Below are 27,715 nucleotides of genomic sequence, written 5' to 3'. Positions count from 1 at the left end.
ATATCAAGCATTAACAGTACCACTAGTGGGTTGATACACCACAGGAGTGGTTCTGAGGGAAACATGGTCTGGTACTGTATAAGATTAGGTGGTAGAATGAGATTAGGAAGTGATGGTGTTGATGAAAAGTTAAGTGCAGGTGAAGCATATTAATGTGTGAGACCTTGCATAGATACAGCCAATGCAGTTGCCATCTTCATTGTGGGATTTCCTTTAGAGACATGCTGAAGATAAATAATTCAACGGAATTGGCACTTTAGTGCTGTGTAATAATGGAGTCATCACGGTTGCTGGGAGCAGGTCTTCCACAAGCAAGAGAATGAATGTAAGTGTGAAGAAATTATTGCAAATGGCACTAAACACACCGGGCAACACATTGGATACTGGCACAATATTTGTGTGTGCTTTTGTGTCTGCAAATTTGTGTGTTCAATTGTATTCTCCCTCCTGTGTGTTATGTGCCATTTGCAATTATGCATTCAAGTCAGCACATTCAGCTCTCTATCATAGTACAAAAATGGAAAATTTACCCTTCATGTCCTTTGCTATTAATAAACTTTTTCATACCAAAGAAACAAGTTGAGTTCTAAAAAAAGGTATTCACCATACTAAACTGACTGTTCTTCTTCAATCTCCCGTTAAGTTTTGTAATTAAGAGGAAGCTCCAGCTCGGGCCCAGTTCTGATGCGGCCTATTCAAATACATGTAAAACGCTGAAACACTTTTCTGATCTAACCTCTGGACCGATTTTAATGAAATTTGTTGCATTTGAGACCTAAAGTTAAATTCTAGTGACTGTCGGAAGTGGAATTTCGATTTAGGGCCTGAATATTGCGAAAAGAATTTTTAAAAATTCAGAAGTTTGAAAAAAAAATAAAAGCTCGAAGTTTATGAGTTAATAGCTCTGCATCAACAACAGGTATCGCGGTTCTGTAAATGGCATCCATTAGATCATTCTAAGTGGACAAATTGTATAGGTCAATTTATATCTTATGTGAATTTGTTACGTTGTGTTCAAGGGTTCTGCAAAAGTTGTATTTCCACATTACTAAATTTTTTCAGGTTCGTATGTAACATATCAACTTTGTCTACTTTAGATGTACTATCCAATGCAATTCACAGAATTGTCATATCATTTTTCATTGTTGAGTTACAGTGGTAAATTTGATAGTTTCATTTTCTGAAAATTTGCACTTTTTGTCAAATTTTAATAAATGATTGACGACCTAAATAAGAAAGAATTTGAAATGAATAGTCACTAGATCTTAAGTTTTGCAACAAGCCTTGTCAAATTTGATGTAATGGTCGCCGAGAAAAATGAACTCCTTTTACATGTATTTAGATAGGAGCACCCGAGCTAAAGCTTCCTCTTAAGGTGAAGCTTTACCTCTGGGCAATGCTAATTTTTATGTTCAGATGCATGTACAATACAGAAATGATATCATTAGACGACCAATGAACCAATTTGAGTGATATTTGCTGCATTTAAGAGGGAAAGCTGAATTCTGCCAATTCTAGGATGCAGAAGTTCGTTATATAGCCTCAAACATTTTTTTCTAATTCTGGAAATCAGTCAATTAAAAAAACAAGCATATAGTTTGCTAATCTATAACTCTGAGAAAAAGGCAGATATTGCAGTTTTCTAAGCTGCATCTGTTAGAGTAGTTGAAATGGACAAATGTGATATAGTTTACACGAAATTGTTACTATGCTCATGAGGGTTTTAAAGGGCCCTTCACCAGGCTCCATAACAAATTTTTGTACATGCTGGAAGTTATCACGTGTCCCCTAGGGAGCCTTCTGGTCTAAAAATTTTTCAAATTGGCTCATTAATAGCCGAGATAAAAATATTTCAGGGCCGCGAACCCATGATTTCAGGAGGCGAGCTTCACCGCAAGCATAGACGCTCTCTCTACTTGCCCTGAATAGCCTCCGCAAGCGAAATTCCTTCCCTGCCTTCTCGCATACCGGAGCTCGAGGATAACATGACACATACGTCATGGGCCCCGAATTCATTCCTTTCTTTTTTTCTTGCTTTTTTTGCTAGGCCTCACACTTCCGCTGACAGTGTCGAGTACGAGCTCTTGCATTAGTCTCGTTTCGTGCAGCGCACAATTTTGCGCGCTGTGCACGAGGACACCTGACTAGCGACCTAAGTCTGTGCTACACACATACTGAGGCAGACACAAGCAGATCACAAAGCACGATCCTGCACTGGAACACTGTAGAATATGGCATAGTTTCGTTGTCAGCGCGCGACTGCACGACATGGCAACAAGCAGACGGAACAGAAGTACATCTCCCTTGCTGCAGTGCAAAGTAAAACAAAAACATGCAGACATTCGGTTTGTGTGATTTCTTATTTCTCTAAGCTTTAATTTGTCTATTTTAGCAACATATTACACAAATGAGAGATATTGCCTTGAATAATTCTCGAAGTCACATGTCAGCACAAGCGACGTCACAGCACTAACATGCGTAGTAGGTGCACTAGCACGTGTACGTCATCCTCCGGCTTGGAGTGCAGTGGCCGTGAGAAGAAGGAAAAACGGCGTTCTGTTTAAAATTTCACATCTTTCTGCGGTGCGTAACGATGTAATACTTTGCAGACACGATCGTTATCATGTATTGTATGCTCTGCGCTTGTCAGCTCAAAATGGCCAGACCTGGTGAGGGGCCCTTTAAAGGAGTTCCACTCAAAAATTGGGGAATATGTAGTTTAGAGCGGTGTACAATAGATTAATTTTGGCCACTTTGGATGTCTCGATAGGTTTACAGAACTGTGATATTTTTTTTATTGCAGAGTTACGGAGTTGTGAAGTTGATTCCTGAAATTTTTTGACCTAATGTAATTTTCCACAATATTTGTGAAAATATTGATGGCCTAAATAAGATATAAAAAATCCTCCCTACAATTGGTAGATTTTCAATCATACCTTTTAACCCAACGAACGTAATAAAAGTTGGTGCATTGTTTTTCGAGAAAACTGATTTCTCCATTCTCTGTGTGTTTAGATAAGAGCTCCAGAGATAGTGCTTCCTCAGTTTGACCAGTATTTTGGCACACTAGGTGTAATAAAGACTTTGATGTGTGCTGCTTCTTCCAACTGCCTTCCAGCTCAGCAGCATGCGGCAGTACAGCAACAGTCTTCCACGTTCGCACGGCCAACAGGTGAGGCGCTCTGAGGAAGCCGCCCCTGCTGCTGCGCCATCCCCTGTGGCAGCGTCCAGAGATGTCTTCCGCAGCCGCAAGAGCTCGACAGGTGTCTCCTTTGGTAAAGGCTTTTTCCGCTTGCGGTCTTCTCGCCGAGCCTGCTCTGCACCAGAACTAGGTGACGGTCTCTCTCCCCTCTCTCTCACTTCCTTGTCTCGGTCACTTTCCACTTGCGTCACTGGTAGGACTCATCCCAGTGCATCTGAATTATTTGCCTGACTACTTTCGGGACATAGTCTTTTCACTGTCTCTTTAATCACCATTACAAGTATTGTCTCATTGTAGGAGCAGATGGTTGAGCACATGGAAATATCTTTGTGTTTTGTGGGTGCTGGGGTGTTTAGTGCCACTTTGAATGGCAGCTTTTTGTACAGGCACATTTAATGTTCGATACTAGAGCATAGTTGATTTAAATGTAATGTACGTTTCAGTTCTCCCTAAATTTATTGGCATTATAGAAAGGCTGGACATAATTTATTGGGCTAGTGGCAGTACACATTTCCAGAGGTTGTAGCTTGTGTCATCTAAGCTGCATTTCTGTCCAAAATGTTTGGAAGGATGACAAAAAACAACTGGAGTGACAACACATCAGCACTCCTGATGACAAGGAAAAGCCAGCTTTATTGTCTTGTGGCATTGTTTTTATCCCCCCAGATCACAGGGTAAGGAGAAGGGAACATGGGGAGGGGAAAGTGATAGCCTCCAGATACTCCCTGATAGCCACCGTGCGCTGCGTGCGCACTGATGTCAGAACAATCTTCTTCCCACCTCCCCCTCTCTAAAAGGAGAACCGCTGGGGAGGCCTTCGGATCCGAGTGGACCTCCTCAGAAGGGGAGTGGCATCTAGCTGTGATAGGCGTGTAGATGCAGGTGACCCAGCTGCAGGTGGATCATCTGGTTCTGGACAGCCTGCGGTGCTTTCCGACCGGATGTCAGTGGGACACTGGACTGATGAATTGGCCAATGAACTGTTCAGAAGTCACACCTTGACTTGGTCCAATTGACGGCACATGTTCTTCCCCATAGTGCCATATACCGTTACCATCCGGGTGCCTTGTGCTTCCCGGATCGTGGCCGGCACCCAGGCCTCTCCTTGTCCAAAGTTACGTACCCACACTGGATCACCTGTCTGTCTGCCGGGCACATGAGTATGGCAGGGATTACGTTTAACCAGAGCAAGAGGTACCGCAGCGTTGTCTAATCTAGAATGCGGCCGGAACCCCAACAGCCGTATTGCCGGTGTTTCTCTACAGGCAAATGGGGTCCTTCGGTAACTATGCAGGATCCTTGCCAAACGGGTTTGTAACGACCCTTGCCGGTTTTTCTTCAATCCCTGCTTTGCGGTTCGCACAACCCGTTGTGCCAGTCCAATTGACCGCAGATATTAACGGTGCGGTGTGCACGTGTACGACGTTATTGAGCCGCTGGAAGTCGGCAAACTCTTTTGCAGTGAACTGAGGACCATTATCCGACACAATGGTTTCCCGTATACAAAATGTGCTGAACGTGGTGGGCAGGGCCTCAATGGTTGAGCATGCTGTGGTGCTTTAGTATGGGCACAACCTCAATCCACTTAGTATGAGCACATACCAATATCAGCAACATGCACCCTTCAACAGGGCCGGCAAAATCTACGTGCAGCCTTGACCAATGCCGACCCGTTTCCAGCCAGGGCACAGCCTCCTGTCTAGGCGTCATAGGAGCCGCTTGCACGCAATCGTGACAACTTCTTACAAGTCACTCTATGTCAGCATCAGTCCGTGGGTACCAAAACAGTGAGCAGGCTAGTGCTTTCGTCGCCCCGATTCCTTGATGCATGTCGTGCAACAGATGTAGCATCGCTATTCTTGCCTCGATAGGCACCATCACGCAATGGCCCCAGCACACAAGTCCGTGACTAACAGTCAACTCGTCTCTTCTGTTAAAGAATACTTTTAAAAGCTCGTCCTGTCTTGCCAGGTGCTGCGGCCCACCTTCCTGTACCCATTTCAACACCTCGCTTAACTCTCGGACCTTCAAAATCAAGGCAGCTAGCTGTTTGGCCGAAATCACCCTATCTTGAGGCTGTCTGTGAGAAGGATGTACTCACCACCGTTGCAATCCTCAGATTCATCGGGATGTGTCGATGTGGTTACTGGAATCCGGCTGAGTGCATCGGCTGGAACGTTGGCCTTGCTGTCCTTGTGCGGAATGTTGTCACTGTAGGCACTCAAGATCAGGGCCCAGCGCTGGATCTGGCCAGCAGGCATGGCAGACACAGGCCTGTCGGGAAGGAAGAGGTCCACGAGTGGTCTGTGGTCTGTTATTAAGGTGACAACTCTGCCGAACAGAAAGGCATGAAATTTGAGCACACTAAATACCAATGCGAGCGCTTCCTGCTCTAACTGTGGATACTTATGCTCCGTTTGGGTGAGTGTGTGGGAGCGGAAGCCAACTAGGCGTAACACGCTGGCCCACATCGTGTGACAGCACCGCACCGATTCCAACTGGCGATTTGTCGCACTCGAGAATTAGTGGCTTGTCGCCATCAAAATGAGTTAACCGGGCCGGGCCCCTGGCCTTGTGCACAGCGTTCCTTTATTCCCAATTCGACATGCTAACACACCTTCGCTCATTGCCGCACCCACCTGCCTTACACCCTCTCCCCTTTAGAAGAACCTCACCTACATATACTGTGGCGAGGAAAGCATATTGTCGCCTTGAAGAAGACAAGTCCCCTTGTCGAAACGTTGGCTCCTGCTTTCACCTTGTTCTCGTCTTGCTCGTCTTGAATTTCCATCTCCCGCCTTCCCCATGTTTTCCCTACAAAGAAAGGGGTCACACAAGGAGACACAATCTCTTCAATGGTATTCACTGGATGCGCGGAACAAATAGTGAAGCTATTAAACTGGGAAGGATCAATGGCGAATACCTCAGCAACCTTCAGCTTGCCGATGACATTGTTCTAATCAGCAACACTGCAGACGAGTTACAACAAATGATTGAGGACCTTAGCAGAGAGAGTGTAAGAGTGGGGTTGAAGATTAATATGCAGAAGACAGAAATCATGATGAATAACCGGGCAAAGGAAGAAGAGTTCAGGATCGCCAGTCAGCCTCTAGAGTCTGTGAAGGAGTATGTTTACCTAGGCAAAAAAAATCACAGGGAACCCTGATCATGAGATAGAAATTCATTGAAGAATAAAAATGAGTTGGATTGCATTCGGCAGGCATTGTTAGCTCTTGACTGGAAGCTTACCATTATCATTGAAATGGAAGGTGTATAATCAGTGCATTTTACCGGTGCTGACATATGGGTCAGAGACTTGGATGCTGACGAAGAAGCTTGAGAATAAGTTAAGGACCGCACAAAGAGCTATGGAACGAAGAATGCTAGGCATAACCTTGAGAGACAGAAAGAGATTGGTTTGGATCAAAGAGGAAATGGGTATAGCCAATATTTTAATTGTCATTTAGAGAAAAAAAAATGGCACTGGGCAGGTCGTGTAATGTGCAGGTTAGATAACCATTGGACCATTAGGGCTACAGAATGGCTACCAAGAAAAGGGAAGCCCAGTCGAGGAAGGCAGAAGACTAGGTGGTGCGATGAAATTAGGAAATTTGTGGGTGCTAGTCGGAATCAGTTGGCACAGGACAGGGGTAATTGGAAATCGCAGGGAGAGACCTTCGTCCAGCAGTGGACATAAAATAGGCTGATGATGATGATGATGAGTGAATGTTCGAATGATTCTTTTAATGAATCGACATCTAGTGCTATTAGATTTCTCAAATATTCAGTTTTCAGAATATTTTGTATATTCATTGAATGATCTGACCGTGATCGGTGCCCTGATATGTGCTGCATTCCCATCGCTTGCAATCTCCATTGATACAAGGTTCAACCAGGTTGACTGGATCGATTAAAATGATTAATGCTACACAGACAGAGAGAATGGTAAAAGCAGCATGTATGGAAAGCACGGAAACATGTGCGATTGTATTGGATAAACATGTTCAGTATTTACTCATGCAGATTTATGCATTTTGGAGCTTTCTGCCCACATGCGAGCACACAGACAAACTTGGCACATGTGATCTCGGCAGTTGCCAACCTGCAGACCCAAACGCCATTTCAATGGCCGTCAATATAACCCATACCGATCTCCCGACCGATTACTGATGAGCCACTCGTAGTAAAATATTAGCGACAAGCTTTACATAATGGTTTGTGGCCCGTTATCACATCAGTTGGTCAAAAATTTTCGTCACGGCCACACCATTGGCCACACTGTCTAGCCCGTTAGGCCTAATTGAAGCTACATCATTGGGTGTTGGCGATTGAAGTTACAGTTTCATACAGCAGTCACACGAGCCTCGGAAAGCTGACAGACCACCTCGCCAATGAGAGCGAGTGTACAGGATTTCCCTTGTTCATGGCCACCATATTTGCGAAGCACCATATGGTGGCCCCTTGTTCCAAACGTCGTTCGTAGGCATGCAACAGTCCGTTTTCACAGCTTCGAGCGACCCATCACAGCACTAGCTTGGGATTTACATGAAGGGCTCAAAAATGTTGTGACCAGCGCAGTAATTCTGGCTGCAGATGCGTTTACACGAACAGCAGATGGAAGCAGATGGAAAAGGGGGAAGGGGGGGTGGACTTGCAGAACTCTTTAGCATTGGTGCCGGAAGAGTTCAACACATGCAGTGCTGATGACCGCATGAAGCGGTGCCGGTCGTCACGTTATGTGCAAATCCCCACTTTTGTCTGTTGCACAGATTGGACTTAATGGACTGCCTAGACAATGGAATAACCCTCCTGTTTTGTGGAAGGAAACTCGACAGCAAAACTTTTTGGGCAATAGAAGATTTCCATTAAGCACAGCATGGCCCACTATGAAACTGAAAAGCTCGTTGGTATTTAGGGCAACTTCGCTACTTTTTCAACTTCAGAGGAAATGAAGCACTTCACTCTATTTGACTGAAATTCTGTCGATGACAACTATTTTTCAGACCTTTATACACAAACTGAGTTGCTATCAGTGCTGGCATACTGAATTGGTGTTCCCTTTAATAAAAGCAGGGTATCCCATGTATCTCGATTCATAGGTACCTAAGTTACTGATAGCTGGCTACATTCTTGTTAAGTAATGTGATTAGCCTCCTAAGCACGTGTAGAACTCTGTTCTTGCACAAAATTTGTAAGCATAAGTGTTTGTGTCGACTTTTCTGATGTTTATATTCAGCTTTTTTTTATTCGATTCAATATTCAATTCCAGATCTACTACCATTTGGAATTCCGCAATACTATTCGGCATTCGCATTGCCTTACTTTGACATCGTTCAGAGATAAAGGTACTGAAAAGATTGACTGCACCAACAATAAGCATGTGGGAGCTCTCATTCGAAATTACTGCCGTTTCCACTTCATTCGTAAACGTAACACAAATGATGGTGACCACATGATCTCTAGGGCAGGCTTTTCTATTCGCAATGTCCCAACCTTGTGACAGGCCATTTTGGGAGGTCGGAGAACAGTGCAAGAAAGTCGGGATTTTCTTTAATCAAGAGCCTGGCCATTCTACAAACACAGGTGCGTTGCAGTGCCCCGACAGGTCATGCAGATAAATGAGCTTCTCTGTTAGCCGTTTTTGATGATATTTCAAGAACAGTATATTGGTGGTATATTGGGGAGCATGTAGTGGAGGTGGAGTTCATTTGGCTCGTGTGCCACCATGCACCATTCATGCCCCTGCTCTTGTAGTTTGGTATTTGCATTGGGCAAACAGCGCAGATTATGACTAGGGACTGCAGCACTCGCTGTCTACTTATGCTCCAGGTTCCTGCCAGTGTACCCAGTGGAAAGTGTCTTATGACTTGGTGTCTCTGTATATTCTTGTTTCTGGACTGTCGGTTGGGCATGCAGTGTTTGGGGCTACTCTTGATGACTGCTGGCTGTCCTGTCCCTTTGACACATACTTCTCTCTCTCTCTTTCTATTTTTCTGTGGTTGCAGTTTTTATGAGACCTCAGAGCTCATCTCTTCAAACTGGCAGGAGTGTACCGATTTGCAAGAGATAGTGTGCAGGACCAGCCTTTAGGTTCCTATTTTTCACAGCTTCAGTGGTTTTAGCTGTTAGTATCAGTTCAACAGTCTTGAGTAATCTGATCGAACAGAAAGAAATGTTCCTACTCATAAAACGTAACAAGAATAATCAAGCTATTATCTTCAAAACGTCCAGCCATTTTCTTTTTAAATTTCTACTGGTGACAGAATATATTCGCATGCAGCACATTCAGCAATTTGCTGTACTACATGTAGCCACATGCCATGTTGCATGTGTGATTTGAGCAGTCTGTTGTTTGCTGGACCCAAAGGCAAAAAGAAGAGTGCTGTTCCCCCACATGCCGTGCCATCCTAGCTGTTATGCAGTGCTCACATTATAGTGCTAATGAGCTCGTGTTATGACCATTGTAATTGTGCCCTAACAAAGAGTATGGACCACGGCATGCATAATGTTGCAAGTGCCCCCTTAGCCTGTACTGTACTAATTGTACTGCAGTTTGTTATCGCTGCTCAGGGCATCAGTTTTGATGTCATGCTGAAATAATCTACCTGCCATGTCACATGCCCTTGGTTTATCTTTGAGTTGACTTGTACAGCACATTACAAGTCAATTCAAAGATGAATCAAGACCAACTAGCCCAGCTGTGAATTCTGTGACATGGCTTTGGTGCTACCTTTTTAAATGCTTTTTTATCAGTGTTTTAGGAAAATAACCTTCTCGTGTGTGAAAAGAAGAGTGCTCATAATTGACGGCCATTTATACTCACTGGGTAAACAAAACAAACAAAAGGAAGCCAAAGCCTTAATTTAAACGAATGCAGGCTGTCAGGGATGGCGTGAGATGAAGGGCTTATTTTAAGGTGGGATCTGTGGTGCATTTTTCATAAATTGATTAATGCACTCTCATGAGAAGGGAGTTGAATGTTGTTTCTAAAAATTTAACCTGAATAGTGAAGTGGTTTCAAAGTCTCACTCAGTGGTGGCGACCTGAAGCTTTATGCTGGGCTTCACAACTCGCACAATAAGGGGCTAAGTTCACCACAGATGAAGCTTCTCATGTCAAGAAATTGACTGTCGCCTCACGCGCTCTCTGTATTCCACAAAGCACCTCCCTAATATACTATGGTGCTGTGCACGTTCCATGATTGCTGCAATGTTCTGGGCTTTCTCTGTCCTTACATGGTCAATGCACGGCATGAAACAGGCTGTGTTGATTTCTCGCTGGCTTCTTGTTTGGCTTTGTGGCTGCAACAGCTGGTGTTTGAGCTGGTGTTTGAATGCAAGTATTGCACTAGCAAGTATTGAAGAATGATGTATACATATGCAAGTGGGTCATTCCACACTACTGTATTTACCAGATGGATCTCGCATTGACGCTATCACTTGATTCTGCTGCGTGGAGCACAGCGTCACTTCTCGAATAAAGATGCTGCGAAGATGAGGAGTTGCTTCAGAGAAATTCCTCTATTCTATAGTGCATTCGTATATTCTTCGTTGATTATTCGTTGAAGTTTGATCTTTTTACCCAGTTGCTGCGACAAGTATTTTAGCACACTGATCTGAGGTGTTTTTTTTTTTTTTCTCTCGAGTTGAGACAAGAGAGTCACATCTTGTGTTTTCTCACCTTTTTGTTGTTTTCAGTCGGAAGGTTTGCAGCTATTCATGCTTTTAGGCATACAAACACGTCTGAGAGTTTGATCATTTTTATGTAATTGTTATTAAAATCTGAAACACTGTTATTTGCACTTGCAGCTTCAAAGTATGTGCAGTCAAACCTCGGTATAGCTAACACCACAGATACTATAGCAAATCATTGGAGATGACGAAATGAAGGCCACTCAGAATGAGTGACTAAAGCAGAGCGAGTGAAGAAAACTTCCAGTTAAATACGTATCACAAGGCTGCAAAAAAAAAAGTGTTTATTTCTTTTCTTCCTATGTATGGCATATTCTGAATAGTATCATATATTCCAACCCACATATATAGAAGCATTCTGATTTAGATGATTACCACCTTGAAAGCCAAGAGCGATCAGCAGCAGTTGAACGAGGGATGCCTCAAGCTGCAGTGAATGTTTCACCAAGGAGCCTTGTCTTTGTCAAGGCCATGACAACTTGCCTTGTCAAAAGGTTGGCTCCAAAGATATCTCTTGTTCACCTTAAACCACTTCTAGCCTCCATCTTTCCGTGTACCTCTTTCTTGTTTGAAAGGTCAAGGAGTGCTATAGGCTTACAAGTACGTGGACTATGGGGCATGACTTGTGAGTAGTGACTTGTCATGACATGTTGCTGTAATTTATTTAGGGTTTTTGTTAGCTTGGAGGACAAACACACTAACCTCATGCATCCATTCAATACTTAGGGTGGCACTGCAAGAGTAACACTGCAAAATTGCACCAGTGTGGCTGTGCTTGCAAAAATGGGCTTAAATGTGTTAGAGTGTGTTGTGCTGAGATATACGGAAATCCTCGTATACCATGATGCTCACACCCGCTGCAAATGTCGCGTCGGGTGCAAGCACCAGCGGGTTGCAATGCAATAAAAATTCTAAGCACTGTACCACCTTTCAAGTGAATGTATGGCATTGGCTGGGACTAGCCACCATTGCTGCTAGACAGAGAAAATATGGAGAGCCTCATGTGCAACAAGTACCAAGTGGAGGAAAAGAAACAGAGCAATATAAGAGAGTTTTGTCATGGACACTACCCGATGGCAATGTACTGATGTTATAAATAGTGCCCTGCGAATTTCTTATGCTGTTGGAGTGTGCCTGCAGAGAGGCTTTGTCGTCTTGTGCACTAATTTTTGTATGTTTTGTAATGCCTGTCCAGTTGCTCTGCAATGCATGGGAGCCAGTGATCCACTGCAGCAGCACTACGTTCCCAGTAGTTATATAAAAGTGCATGTAATACATTGCATATGACATATGAATACAGAAGGAGGTCTCGAAGTCACAAGACTGAGAGGGAGGCCTCCTATAAAACCATAGCATCAGACAGCAATATTTTGGTAAACAGTGGTAAACACGCAGAAAATTGAGTTATAGGAAATGTTGAGTTAAGCAAGAAATAAAGCATATATGCATAAATATAAGAGCACTTAGTATGAATATTAAGTAGTGTTTATGAGTTTAGCAGGGATGAGCGTGAAGCCTTTTTAAATATTTCAAAGGATCCCTTCCTTATACCTACAGGCAAGGAATTCCAAAATGATAAGGATGAGAAGTTCGCAGTAGACTTGCCATACTCAGTCCTGGGTTTAGGTAAGAGAAAGTTATTTAATTTTGCAGAGCAAGCTTATGATACATGAGGAAACTGATTAGTGTGTAGTAAAGGAATTTGAAGCTTTCCATTCGCATATTTATATGTACAAGAATGCTGAGAAAGTATGTTTAGTTTTCGAATCGACAAAATGCCATGTGAGCAGGGCAAGGAAGATGCATTGAGCATGAAGTTGCGCAAGATTATTATTCTTATTGCTTGATTTTGGAGATGCTGAATGGTTTATGACTGTTGTTGCTAGAGCATGGACAACTTTCGCTAGGTGCTGCTGCTGCTTTGTGTGCCCTCTCCTTCGCTTCCACGTGATGCGTGACAAAAAAACAAAACAAAACATTGGCATGACCTCAAGTGCCCCATAAACCGTAACCAACTACAGTAGACTTCTGTTAATTTGACTCAAGTGAATTAGACTATTCAATTAATTAGATCCCGAGTGCAGGTCCCAGCTTGCGGCCATCCATTTCTATGGGCCCAAACTTTCGTTATTTCAGTCTTAAATATGGCCTTTGCCAGATGATTCGAACTTGACTAGCCAGCATTCATGTGCCTGACCCCTGTGGTGACCCCAATAGCTAGCCCTGTACTGGCAGCGTCTGCCTTGGCAGAGCTCAGGGGACAGTGAACATGTTGAATATGTAATATCTCTCCTAGGAAATGCCCATTTTCAGCCTGCCCTAAGAATATTTTCAAGCAATAATGGTAGTTCACAATGTATGATTATGGTGTTACTCGATTCTAACACATGCTTTTTTTGTTCCACAAGAAAATTGTTCCAAAAACTGCATTCGTGGTATTCGTATGCTTTGCTGCATAACAAATGTATTGCGGCGAAGCTAATTCTAAAAAAAAACAGCCTAGCGAATCTAATTTTAGAAAACCGGCCACCACTCTGCAACCCCTATTGCCCATTTTCCTTACTGAAAATTTTGATGTGCGTTAGATTTCTACTTTGTTCAGGAGCTGTAATGTTATCTGTATGTTAGTTTTCTACTTTGGGCACATAGAAAGCGAGTCAGAATCGGGCAAATACTGTGGAATCTCAATAAACATAAATTGCTTAAACAGAACGACATCTTCATAGTTGGTTAGTTTTGTATTCATGCAATGCTCTCTGCAATGTCTCTCAGTAAATGAGACTTGTGATAAACTGAACCAATTTCCTTGGTCGCTTGAAGTTCTGTTTAAAGAGAGTCCACTGTACTTCCAAATGAATGAGCATTATGGTTTGACATTTTTTATCATCTTAATTAATTCGACCTGCTGTATCATTTGGTCATCCTGTCAGGGTGACCGAATGAACCTCGTTTGAACACAATTAACAGGCGTCGACTGTACTGGGAATGTAGCACTTTCTAAGTAATCCCCTGTTTTGGCATAACTGGGCAAGCATCAAAGAAACACAGGACCCTCTGCCTTGTGCTTATATTGATAGTTTTGCATGCTCAAAGCACAATGGCCATCAGTGCTCTACACCATGAAAGATGGAAAGTGTGAGGGTAGCAAAGGAAGTCACAAGGATACAAAGTTATTTTTTTTATGGCTGCTTTAACAAAATTCCGCACTTGAAAATAATGTGGTGCGGCAGTATTGAAGGTACACCTGACATTAATCAGTCGAGTGCCATCTCAAGAATGCAGGTGTCTTTATCACATGGGCTGCATAGCATCAGCGTACTGCTTACTCCTCTGCCCTAGCCGCTGCATTGTCCGAGTGGCTATGGCATTCTGCTGCTGGGCATGAGGTTGCAGGTTCCATTCCAGGCTGCAGCAGCCCCATTGAAATAGAGGTCTAATGCAACAACACTTGTGTACAATGCTGCAGGCTCGCATTAAAAAACCTGAGATGGTCAAATTTAATTTACACTCCCCTACTGCAGTGTCTCTCATAGCCACTTATGTTGCTTTGGGCTGCACAAGCCCTGTCGCTAGATCAATCACTCAGTCTGTCTCAAGCCGAGTGTCATGTGCCAGAACACATCCCATGCCACCCACCCCGGTGCCACATTGTTGTGAAACAGAGTCGAAGCACTCTGGCAGCACTCTAGAATGCGTCACATGGACTGGTTGTCCAGATGTTTGTGCTGATGGTATGCACTGGCACTGCTGTGCAGCCCAGCCTGAGCTGGTGGTGGCTCGTCCCGGTTGCCAGCTGTACTCGCCCCCCTCGGCTGCTTCCACACTCAAGCACAGCAAGAGCCGTGGTCTCAAGAAGATCCTGGGCAGGTGAGTCCCCCTGCAGCTGTTACCTCCCCCAGTGCTCATACTTTCCCAGCTACTTGTCACAATCTCTCAAGGCGCTAGTAGTAGTAGCAGCAGTTTGGCTTAGGAGAGTTGGGCAGTTACGAAGAGGCCCAGAACAGCAGACTCACTTTGCCTTCATAATGGCAAGGGAGTGTGCAAATAAAGAGAAAAATATTTGTAGGATGCTTAAGCTTCGCCTTTAAGAGTAGAATGCAATAACATTTAAAGATCCTTGGCTGCTTCTCGCGCTTCCCGGCAACTGCAGCTTATGTAACCGTAATGGCTACCGGGAAATGCTGGCGGCGAACGCTATGCATGAAGGTAAGCTTTCTGCTAGAAACGCGGCCTCTTGCGTGGGCCATGATGTGGCACGAGACATTCATTTGAGGGATCACCAGCCGTTTGTGCGCAGGCGTGACTAAGAATGGGCACAAGAGAGAAAATCTGGGGGCTTTTGCTCCTTGAATATATTGACACGTGTACTTATCTTTATCGGGCGACCACGTTTAGCCGCCTAACAAATGTTATCGCAGAGCGCGGGACGCGCTTGCATGTATCCGACGTTTCTGGAAATTTATCGACGCTTCTATCCGCGTGTCTATTGTCGCCGAACCTTGTGTTATCAGATTTCATCGCGTGAAACGAATGGTGTAGAACTTTGTGGAAGACACGCGGGTCCCATCAGTTAATCTGGAACATTCGACGACTGATCTATAAAAGCCGACGCGCTTGACCCGCTGATGAGATTTTCGACGATTGCCGAGCGTGTTCGCCGCTATTGTTGTGCTATAAGTGTAGCCTGTTTTGTGGGCACAGGTTCGCCTAATAAAAGTTAGTTTTGTCGTTCACAGTACTGCTACTGTGTTATTCACCGTCACGACCACGTGACAATATGACTCTGCCTAGGCACTACGGAGGAGGTTTCTTAGCGTGCGTTGTATGCGTTTGTCCCTAGGCGTGCCGGCATTACGGAGTGGCGTCAAGTTTGTTTACGCTCGGACGCCAGCAGCCGGCGTGATGGAACAGGTGAAGTAGCAGGCACTCACGCCCCACTTGGCAACCGCTGTGTCAGACAGACTGTATCGCTCTTGTGGCGCTCGTGCTAAGTCAGTCATGCCGGACCATAGCTTTCTTGCGACTTACGGCGATGTACCTTGGAAATAACATCACAGGTGTTTCTGTGGGGAGCAGTAGGAACTGTAGTAGAAGAAGTAGGAACTGTGGTAGAGGCCGGGTCACATATATTCAAAATGTAGAAGTCAGAGCGCCTTGGCAACCTCGTTTGGAAGCAAGTTGCTGAAAGACCGTCGGTGATGCTCGACGCCCCTGCAACCGCTATGAGAGTATGTAGTGCTACCCTACCGCCTCTTACACTTACCTAACCTAACGTTAACCTAAGCAAATGTGGCCGAGACGAAACGACAATTATCCTCCCGGCGTAATCGCTTTGAAAATGCACCGTGCCGCCCTAACCCCTTTTATACTAACCTAACCTAATGTTAACTTAACCTAACGTGGCCGAGACGCAAAGACAAAAATCCGCACGGCATCATCGCTGTGAGAATACGCCACGCCACCCTAATGCCTTTTATGCTAACGTAGCCTAACTTAAGGTAACCTAAACCTAGCCGAACGTAAGCGAGACGCAAAGCCAATAATCTTCACGGCGTGACATCATGCAGTGGCATTCAACCGCGGTTGCTGAGGTACTGTGTGTTTATTTCACTTTAAGGGGCCCACTCAAAAATGCTCCTGCAAAGTCACGGACAGCAGCATACGAAAAGTCTGCCAAGAGCGAAGATGCTGCACCAGGAGCCTCTACTATGGCCCCTACTGCTTCCCCCCAAAAAATCAGGGATGTTTTTTAGGTAGAGCACCGTAAGGGACAAGAAAGGTTTAATCTGGCATGACTGACTCAGCACCAGCATCACAGGTGCGAGAAAGTCTGTCTGACATACCTTCAGACGCAGCAATCGCGAAATGGGGCATCCATGCCCACTGCCTCACCGTGCAGGCCGCCAGCGTCTGACTGCAAACTCAACCACACTCTGCTATGCCGGCATGCCTAGGGGACAAACAACACTAAGAAATGCATACGCTAAGAAACCTCCTCCGTAGTGCCTAGGCCGAGTCACATATTCAAGGAGCAAAAACCTACAGATTTTCTCTCTCATGCCCGCTCTTACTTGCACCTGCGCACAAACGGCTGGTGATGTCTCAAATGAATGTCTTGTGGTGCGACCAGGGCATAGCAGACAAAAGGACGAGTGCTGATGGCACCCTTCTTTTCGTATGTTTATTGTGTGCTTCTGTGACTTTTTCTTTTCTTTTCCTTTTACACTGACCTGTGGGTGGTTGCATTTACTGTTACTTAGGTTCAGCTGGAGCCTGCTGGTAGAGCCAATGTCGAAGTGCATTGCGTTTCAAGTTTCGAGCGCACAAAACAACATGCAGGCCACTACGCGATTGTACGCGGAGTAACGGTGGTAACCGGTGTAACTAATGGTGCAAAATCTTGTTGCACAAACTGCTAGCCGCTTACCTATTACATCCTTATACAGCTCAATGACAATACATTAATAAATTGGCACATTGCCAGTGCCAAATGTGGGCTGCAACGCACGCAAAACGTGGCGCTCGCCTTCTAGTTTTTGTAAACACGACTAGCCGTGAGACCACCTGGGAACACGGCAGTCGTGGCTGCTTTCTGCCATATAAATAGTTCTGGTGTCTGCGTTAAATGAAACAGTTTGCAATGTCTGTGCTAGGGAATGTCCTCCCATACTTGGGAGTCGCCTCAGCCCTCCCTTGTGTAGGAGTCTGTGAGGTCTCCTAGCGTTTATTGTTATCTTCTTATGATATCCTTGCAATGGGGATCAGAAGAAATGACACCTAGATTTTTAGTTTCTCATGCTGCTGGCTGATGCATTGTACAGGTTAAGGCGCAGCAACTCGCACACCATGGACGTTTCGGACAGCTTCCAGCGGGGAGGACTGCGAGCAACTGCGGGACCACGGCTGGGTTGGACTCCGGTCACCGTGCACAACAACCACTGCTTGTGAGTGTGACCTCTCCCTGATGTAAAGCTTGATCTTGCTTTTTAGAAGGGAAGGGGCCTGATTCTCTTTGATTTGTCAGCTGAAACTGCCCAGTACTATCTGAGCTCATCACTGATGCTCATTGGCTGAAAAAGCAGTGCCTCAGGCAGTCCGAGATGACAAATTGAAGATACGCCCTGAGGTACTTGCTGCTCTGCAGTTGTGGGGCCATTGCTCTTCACAGGCAGTCAGGTTCGTGCTCAGTACAAGAGAAAGAGAACATAGGTACAGTGTATCTGCACTTTTAATCTCTCTATTTCAAGTGTGTCAGCTAGCTAGAAATACGATGCTCAGTAATTGCTCAAAGAGAATGAAGTAGTTGAGATTTCTTATTGGCCGAGGATGGATGTGGATGTGGTGACTCCAACCGCACATACACATTTACTCGCTCCAGGCAAAATGGGGTGGTCCAGGGGTATTCCTATTGAGAAACTTCCAGAGTGCTTAGCAGAGAGGGCTTAGCAGATTGTGTTACTCCCCACAATAGTCTGGTTGTCACTAGCGGCTGTGCACCCATGTCGTGGAGCTACCTCCTCACGCTAGCCCACTAGTTGCCATTGTTGTTATCTAGAGTATAGCACGTGCTTGGAATACCATGTGCAGCTCACATTGGTGATTGTCATGGCACAAGTTCTTGTTCGGTACACCATGCACACTTTTGTGTGCAAGTGTAAGGAGTTCTATGAACTTGATGTGCGTGAAAGCCTGCTTCCTCATGAAATGTATAGGCGCCATAGTGTTGTGCCTTCTGAATAAGGCCTGGAGGATTGGGCAAATTGAATACACTAATGAGTAACTGTTGCATTTTTGGCTTTAGACTGAGGCTGCTGTGGCTTTGCTTTTTTTTTTCCCTGAAATGTACTGGCAACTAATTTTGAAGGACCCAGTTTTTTTATGGTGCAATGAAAAGCTCATCCTCAAAAGTGTTTATGCCTGCAGCGGTGACTTCCAAAACCATGTGGCAATTTTTTAAGCAGAGTTTTTTGATCAGACGAACCTAAAAAATAGATTTCCTGATGCCAGCAACCCTGAAAAGTGAGGGCGATGCTGATAGCCTGCATCGCAAGCTGGGAAAACAGAACAATGGCCGGCTTGCACGGGAGCAAGTGCAAGTTTCGTTAACCATCTGCGTTTTGTCCCTTTTAAAGCCACTTCTGAAAGTAAAAAGCTGCTGCAGTCAATTGCTGCATCTGTGGCTGCTGCAAATCCTAGTCCTAGCGGCAGTGTGGTGCCTGCTTTTGGCCAAGGGTGCAAGTTTTCACAGCACCACTAAGGTCTCCGAGATTGGGCTACAGCATGCTCAGCCCTATCCCGGAAACCATGGAGCCACTTTTCTACTCGTATAACAACGTCACTTTTTACTTTTTACTTTACTTTTTGCTCATATATATCACATGCTTGCTACAGTCACATGATAGGCCATCCTATTTGTTGTCATGCTTATGTCTGGGGCAGTGGCATAGCCAGAAATTTCGTTCGGGGGGGAGCTGACGTTGCAGCTTGGCCTCCTCCTTAACCCTTTGAGGGTCGATTTTTTTCGCCCTATGCGACCACCCAGGGTCGATTTTTTATGCGAAGCATATTACTAGAGCTCAACCCAGCTCCTCAGGCGCGGCGGTGTCGCCTTCAATACCACGTGACACCGTGATGTCACGACAAAGGAGAAACGGGGCTCCAACTCGCGCCGTCGCTCGCGGCGTCACGGCGGTATATAAGCAGCTGCGCTTGCCTCTGCTAGACACTCACGAGGTGAGATGCCTCCTAGAGACAGAGCTGCTCGTTGGAATGAGAAGCGAAGGTTGCGGCGTGCTACAGAGACTGTTTCTAGGTGGCTTTGCTACGGCGCAGCGACTACGCGCCCCGCATCGGACGCGGTGAGCGTCGAGCAACGCAGCGTTCGGTGCGACAACGAAATGTGCGCCTGAGCAAGCGCCGCATGCCTGAGCCGACGCCGACGACACCGGCTTTTCTGCGACACGAACTCCTTAATGCTGTCGCGTTAAAATAAAGGCTAGTATGCTTCGCATCCTGGGCTTAAGGTTAGCTAAGCCACAGCCAGTTTTTTTTTATTGCATATTACAATTCTTAGGGACTTACTTTGAAAAAGAATTACCGCAATTTTTCTAGGGTGACCGCAAAGTGAGAAAAAAATATTTTGCGTTGGTATATATGTACTCTTCATTCATGAATAACAACAATAAAAAAAGAAATAAACTTATAAGAATTAAAAATATGATGCATCTTTATAAACATAGTTCAAGGCCTTGAAAATGCACACACACGAGAATATTTCACAAGACTCAAATGTTCCTGCTCTTACACTAATATGTACATCCACAGCATAATCGAACTGCGTAAGTGCGCGCACTCAAGAAAACTGTGCGATTGTGTGCCCGTCAAAAAAGCACATGCGACAAACTTCCACTAATCTTCATCTTATCGCCAACCAGAGGCAATTAGTTTTCGCGAGCGTCAAAAAAAAAAAAAAAGAGGAAGCAGTGGAAATGAATGCATGGCGGCATCCTTCCTATGCGCACCACAGTGAGCACTAAACGAGTGAGAAACAAGCGGTCGCCCTTTGAGCGATTAGTAATGAGATAGCCGTCAGTTTTGCAAGCGCAAGAACCGAAACCGCGTGCGGAACGAAACCCGAACCGCCGCCCAGCCGTACATGCGCCAATGCGCCAGTGGTAGTATATAGACGCGCAGGAGCAAACTAACTCTACAACAAACCATGCAACGAAAACCGAGAGGCAAACATGCAAAAAAAATGCCATGTATTCCCACATAGTGGCAGCACATGACAGAAAAGAAAAAGTTACGAAATTGGCATGCCTTTTAATTGTACAGATGGCACTGTAAATATACAGCATCGACCATTTTTGGTCTTGTTCGCAGCGCTGTATATTTACGTTATTGACCCTCAAAGGGTTAAAAGGAAGCTTTAGCTCAGGTGCTACTATCTAAATATATGTAGAAGGTGAATTCGTTTTTCTCGGCAACCACTGCACCAAATTTGACGAGGTTTGTTGCATTTAAAAGAAAAACTTAAATTCTACTGACTTCTGGTTTCAAATTTTTCATCGTTTTGTCCATTCTTTATTAAAAATTGGCAAAAATCGAACATTTTCAGAAAACGAAACTACCAAATTTTAAGCTCTGTAACTCAAGAATGAAAAATAATATTATCACAATTCTGTGAGTCGCATCTAATAGTGCATCTACAGCGGACAAAATTTATATGTTACAAATGAATCTAAAAAAATTAAGTATTATCGAAATACGGCTTTTGCAGAACGCTTGTACACCACGTAACCTACTCACGTAAGATACAAATTGACATACTAAATTTGTCCGCTTTGTCTCTTATATAGATGCCGTTTGAAAGACTGCACTATCGGTTCTTGATGCAGAGCAATTAGTTTGTAAAAGTCGTGCTTCTATTTTTATCTCACTTTCGAATTTTTAAAAATATTTTAAACAACATTCAGGCCCTAAATCGAAATTCCGCTTCCAACAGATACTAGAATTTAACTTTCTCTCTAGAATTCAACACATTTCATTAAATGTGATCCAGGGGTTATCTCAGAAAAGTGTTTCTGTGTTTTACATGTATTTCAATAGGCTGCGTCAGAGTTGGGCCCGAGCTAAAGCTTCCTCTTAAACAATTTGTTGAGGGATCAAATACATGAATAATAACTGCATTGCCATTGCCAAAGATGCTGCGAACGAATTCTTGAATGCTACGCAGTGTCAAAACAAGTAATATGTGTATCTTTCATAAAAAGATATACTCATATGTGCCAAAAATTGCGCCCAGAACTGATATCAATGCTTCCATGTTTTTGTCTATTTAATAAGTAAAGAAAATGTCACACGATCTTTAGAACTGTATCCGTTCGAAACCAGCAAAGCAGTGCATTCCACTGATATGAAAAATGTAAAAGCCATGAAATGAACAAGTTGAGGACAAATAGTATGTTAATGAAACTTTGTCATTCAAGAACCTTGTTTACATTTTTAAACATATGCAACGACCAGTGAAAAATCTCAATGACGCTGTCATTTATTCCAGTTTATTTTGCAGGAGCAGCTGTCACAGGTCGTGTATCGTGACTAATTGCACCGAAATTATTGTCCCAATGGGGAGAGCACGTATATAAAGCTGTTCTGTAATATATAAGAGGGCGAGTCAAATGAAAGTGAGCCAATGCGAATATATGACAAATGGGGTACTTTATTTAAAAGTACATTTAGACATTTGTCTCGTTGACTAACGAGTCGGGTGATTCCTGTCTCATAAAACTCCTTGGGTTGCGGCTTCAAAAAATCTGCAACTGACTCTTTCATGTCATGACACGAATCTGTTTCCCTTGAGTTGCTTTTTCATTTGTCCCAAAATGTGGAAGTCGCAAGGCGACAGGTCTCAGCTGTATGGCAGATGTTGCAGCATTTCCCGCTTGAACTTTGCTGTTTTGTATTAACCACATCAGCAATGTGGGGACGAGCATTGTCGGGGAACAATTAAAAATTAAATTATGGGGTTTTACGTGCCAAAACCATTTTCTGATTATGAGGCACGCTGTAGTGGAGGCCTCCGGAAATTTCGACCACCTGGGGTCCTTTAACGTGCACCTACATCTAAGTACACGAATGTTTTCGCATTTTGCCCCCATCGAAATGCGGCTGCCGTGGCCGGGATTCGATTCCGCGACCTCGTGCTCAGCAGCCCAACACCAAAGCCAGGTCATGGAACAAGATGACCCCATTTGTCAATTTTCCATGTCGCTTGTTCTTGATCGCGACACGCAGCCGATCCAGCGTTTCACAGTATCGGAAACTATTGATAGTCCCTCTGGCTTTAGCAAATTCTATCAGTAATGGCCCCTGATGATAGAAAAAAAAGCCAACAACACCTCTCCAGCGGAAATGACGGCCTTTGCTTTCTTTGGGGGTGGTGAATTTGAATGGTTCCACTGTAAGCTTTGCTGTCGTGTTTCAGGCTCATAGCAGTGGCATCATTGTTCATCCTTGACCACAATTGCAGGCAAGAAGTCGTCGCCCTCATTGTGATACCTGATCAAATGAGTCAAGGCAGCGCAGAACCTTCTTCTGGTGGTGGTTCAAAATCTTGGGCATCCATTGCGCACACAAGAGCCAATAACCGAGATGTTCATGAATTATGGTGTGAACCAAACCACGACTGATGTTCACATGCTCTGCCAGTTCATCGATGCTTATCCTCCGTTCTTGTCTCATCAGCTCATCAACCTTTGCAATTTTGTTGGGGGTGAAGTCGAGAGTATGACGGAAGCCCGTCTGGTCAGGATGATGCATACTTAAAGGAGAGGTCTGGGCACCGACCAATATGGTTAAAAAAAGTAGTTATTTATGTTTCGGCTCCCCCACAGGAGCCGTGTTCACAATCTTGAGCAAGGCTCCCGTGGGGGAGCTGAGACATAAATAACTATTTTAAACCAGTTTGATCGGTGTCCAGACCTCTTCCTTTTTGTTGGGGTGATTTCATGATGGCTTTGGCCCGATCTTAGATCGTCGTTGCAACATTCATGTCCTTCTTTCAATCATTTGCTCCAACACTTCACAGTGGCCAATGAAATGGAATGTTCAACATACACGGCAGCCATACGGCGACTAACTTCTTTTTCGGAAACACCTTCACCGGTCAAAAACCTCATGACAACACGCTGCTCAATTTCTGAAGCATCTATTACGTCACACAACCATGTTCAACCTAAAGCCCCTTAAAGTTTGCAAAGCAGTGCCACGCTTTGAAGAATGCCGCTTCCTCCTCGCGCACTCTGGCCGAGGCAGCTGCCGCTTCGCTATTGGCCTAATAGCATCACGTGGGCCCTGGCGCCTTGCTTCAGCACCATTTTTGCTCAAGAAGCATCTACAGAGGGGCGAGGAATACATGTTGGCGCCATTGCTACACTCAAGCAGTGTAGGTGGCGCCACGGTAGAGGAGGGTCGATGCACCACGGTCGATGCCAAGCAGGCCCTTTTTCACCATGACCTGCCAAACATTTTACTTACTAATCCAAGAAAATTCTGGCACGTGATAAACCCCAAAGAAGCGCGTATCAATAATCTTACTAACGAGCTCGGTGAATCGGTGACAAATTTAACCTGCACTAATGTGTTCTACAACGCATTTTCTACAGTCTTCACTAATGAAGTGGACACACTTCCTCCCCCACCAACCACAAATATACAATGCAACATGTCAACCATCACATTCACAGTACGCGGGCTCTTATCTGTGATAGAAAATATTAAGTCGTCTTCATTATCTGGCATCGATGACATCAACTCTAAACTACTAAAAAACACGAAACACATTTCTGCAGAGTTTCTCTATTTATTATTTTCACAGTCACTTTCCACAGGCACCATGCCAGACGAGTGGAAGATGGGGAAGGTTACTCCAGTCTACAAATCGGGCAACGAAAATTCTCCCCTAAATTACCGCCCCATCTCATTGACAAGTGTTCCCTGCAAGATCATGGAGCATGTAATCTACTCTCATATTATGAACTTTCTAGATGCTAACGACTTCTTTCATCCTTCACAGCACGGGTTCCGCAGGGGCTATTCTTGCGAGACCCAGCTTGCACTATTTCTTCATGACGTTCATGCTAATCTTGACCGTAACATAAAACAGATTCTATATTTTTGGATTACGCTCATCAATGCCTATTACTAAAACTTTCTCGTTGGAATTTGCATCCTGATATCCTAAAATGGCTTGAGCAATTTTTAACTAACCGCTCACAGTATGCCTAATTTAATAACCACGCTTCAAACATTACACTCGTCACATCAGGCGTACCACAGGGGTCTGTCCTTGGCCCCCTTCTTTTCTTAATTTACATTAACAACTTACCCTTGAATGTGTCCTGCCATATCTGTATGTTTGCCGATGACTGCGTTATTTACCGCGCAGTCAATACCATCACTGACCAAATAACTCAATCTGACCTTAACTGCATACAAGAATGGTGTGATGTTTGGCTGATGACACCCAGCTCTAATAAATGCAAACTTGTCTCATTTACCCATCGTCATCATCCTCTTCACTTTTCTTATTGGACTGGTGACGTCACCATGGAATCAGTGGAATCCTACAAATACCTAGGTATCACCTTGACTAATTATCTAACCTGGAATGTGCATGTTACTAATGTTATTTCATCAGCTAACAAAACATTGGGATTTCTAAGATGTCACCTTCGCCTCGCTCCATTGCATGTAAAACTGTTAGCCTATAGATATTGGTAAGAACGAAACTCGAATATGCATCTGCCATCTGGGATCCGCATCAAGCATATCTCGCCAATGCCCTCGAGGCAGTTCAAAATCGCGCCACCAGGTATATTCATTTCACATACTCTTACAAAGTCAGCATATCATCTTTAAAAAAAGAATCTTCCTTATCGCCTCTATCCCTTCGTCGCCGCATTGCCACCCTTTCCCTCTTCCGCGGGTTCTACTATTTGATGCCTAATCAACCACCATACATTGTTCCTCCAACGCACCGGTCACGACGCATTGGCCATCCCCAGCAGGTAGCACAACTACATTCACGCACAAATACATTTTCAGCCTCATTTTTCTACCGAGCATCTAAAGGCTGGAATTGCCTTCCTCATCAAATCTCTGCCATCACCTGCTCTTCACAATTTGTTCAAGATATAACAACTTTTTATCTACAGAATTAAATGCATTATAACTCTTGTTTGTACATCTTGTATTCCCACCCCTTATGTAATACCGCTACTACGGGGTCTGTAAGGAAATGAAACGAAATGAGGGAGTGTGAAAAAGAGGAGAAACGAGGAGTGAAGGCAGAGGAGGAGAGTGTCGCTACTTTGCGAAGTTTAAGGAGCTTTATGTTCAACCCAGTGTATGAGAGCATTAAACAACCTTTATCCTCACACCTGCATGTCACTTTTGTAAATGGGAGGTGCCTGTGTGCTACGGGCATGCCTCGCAGATAATGAATCGAACCATTATTGCACGGGGTGGGTAGGCTCACTTTCGTTTGACTCGCCCTCATTCATTAGAAATGCAAAGATACAATGGAATATACAAATTCTTGATAAAGGGCAAAAAAGTGTCACTGGAAAGAAAGTTCACTGCACGTATACACAAAACTTCGCAACAAGATATTTAAATATACGTAGAAGTCTCCAATAAATCTACCTATCTAAGAAAAAGTCAGCCTCCGCGCGATTTTGCGGCGAGCCTGTTCGCCATAAAAACGCCCTTGAAACATTGTGCTCAGATGGGGCTGCTTGCATTATGTGACTCCCAGTGCATGGGGGTTGCCGCGAAATCCAGCCCGAATTCGCAATGTTTGTGGTAAAATGTCTTTTCAAGCGTGAAAAAGACATTCTAGACAAAATCCAGAATGATTTCCGGCGCCGGGGGTTGCTTTGGTCGACGGTGCCCCCTGGCTAAACCCCTGGTGCTGCGGAAAGTAATTTTTCACAACTTGTTCTGAAGAATTGAACATGGGAATCCTTGTTTAATGAGGAAAGCAGTGTTCATTTCAGTCAATACAAGACACAATCTTTTGCACCAAGGGAGCTACTCGTTCATGTTCTGAATGGTTGCCTGTCCCTCGAACACTGGTGAGCATTCAGCTGCTTGTGCTGGTCTCAGTGATACTGAGTAATGGTTCTCAGTCTGTGTAATGTTCTTTGATTGCATCTTGGCAAATGTGGATTGATTGATTGATTGATTGATTGATTGATTGATTGATTGATTGTAATAATTGATTTCGTTTAAGTAATCTAAAGCAACACGAGTGCTTTGAAAGATGCCATAGCAGAGGGCTTCAGACTGGTTTTGACAAGCTGTTGTTTTGCAATGTGCATCGAAACCTACTTATATATATGACTGTTTTTGAATTTTGTTCCCATCGAAATGACAGATGCTCTGGTCAAGATTGAACTTCCAGCCTTGTTTTTAATGGCAGAACATTATAGCCAGTGAGCCACTGCAGAAATTGAGAGATGTGTCTGCAGCCGTCAGCTTGCCAGATATTGACATCAGGTCATGTTTTGAGTTGCGAAGTGTAGCCTTGCATTGATGCCACCAACCAATTCCTGCTGGTGACTGCTGTCAACTGCCGCAGCACGGACAAGCCCGTGAACGAGTGGGGCCCTGATATGATAGCCCAGTGGCTGGAACGGCTGGGCCTGGCCGTCTATGGGGACAGCAGCAAGCCCTTCCTGCGGGATGGCAGCCGTCTTCTCAAGGTCACTGCCTCCGAACTTGACAAAGTAAGTGTCCCTCCCACTGTGCACAGGGAGCAAGCTCTCATGTACTCACAAAGAGTTTTCAGCGGCAAGGAAGCAATGAAATGGGGTTAAGGCTAAAAGAAAAGTGAACACTTTGTGGAATGTGCTTCTGCACATGTGTTATTGCGCCAAGTAGTCCAGCAGAGTTTTACAATGCTCTTTCTCAGTGCATATACTGAAGCCATGTAGCTTGGTACATGCGACGGCTTTGAATTTGCCCTTACGTGAAAGGGAAAAGTGGAACAATTTTTGCATTAAACATCTCTCAGTTCTATATGCATAGGAATTTGCTTGCTAAAACTGCATGTCAGAAAACATGTATTATATAATTGCTTGTATCTTTGTAACCCTACTACCCATGCACCTTACTTTGGTATGGCTGGGTAGAGGAAGGAAGTCATTACTCAATCATGAATGGGTCATGTGCACAGATGGCGCCATTGTTGCACCACACATGATGCAGTCAGAGCTAAATTTAGCCTCACTCCGTGCTCAGAGAGGTATAGCTTGGC

General features: G+C 44.4%; 1 protein-coding gene across 4 annotated transcripts in view; it reads left to right on the top strand.

Annotated features, from left to right (window-relative positions):
* Nucleotides 1-27,715, top strand: part of Liprin-beta (liprin-beta) — a 135,444-nt gene that overhangs the window by 74,698 nt on the left and 33,031 nt on the right. For 3 of the 4 annotated variants that reach the window (XM_070536284.1, XM_070536283.1, XM_070536281.1), the window contains 4 exons: nt 3,119-3,332; nt 14,649-14,760; nt 17,715-17,837; nt 27,038-27,185. In XM_070536284.1, coding sequence (XP_070392385.1) covers nt 3,119-3,332; nt 14,649-14,760; nt 17,715-17,837; nt 27,038-27,185 — 597 coding nt within the window. The remainder of the gene's footprint in view (nt 1-3,118; nt 3,333-14,648; nt 14,761-17,714; nt 17,838-27,037; nt 27,186-27,715) is intronic. The other variant, XM_070536282.1, reaches the window with a different exon arrangement.

Source organism: Dermacentor albipictus, chromosome 3 (genome assembly GCF_038994185.2).
Source record: "Dermacentor albipictus isolate Rhodes 1998 colony chromosome 3, USDA_Dalb.pri_finalv2, whole genome shotgun sequence".
NCBI classification, from domain to species: domain Eukaryota; kingdom Metazoa; phylum Arthropoda; class Arachnida; order Ixodida; family Ixodidae; genus Dermacentor; species Dermacentor albipictus.
Note: the sequence above shows the minus strand (reverse complement) of the source record. Positions and strands in the feature narration are given on the sequence as shown.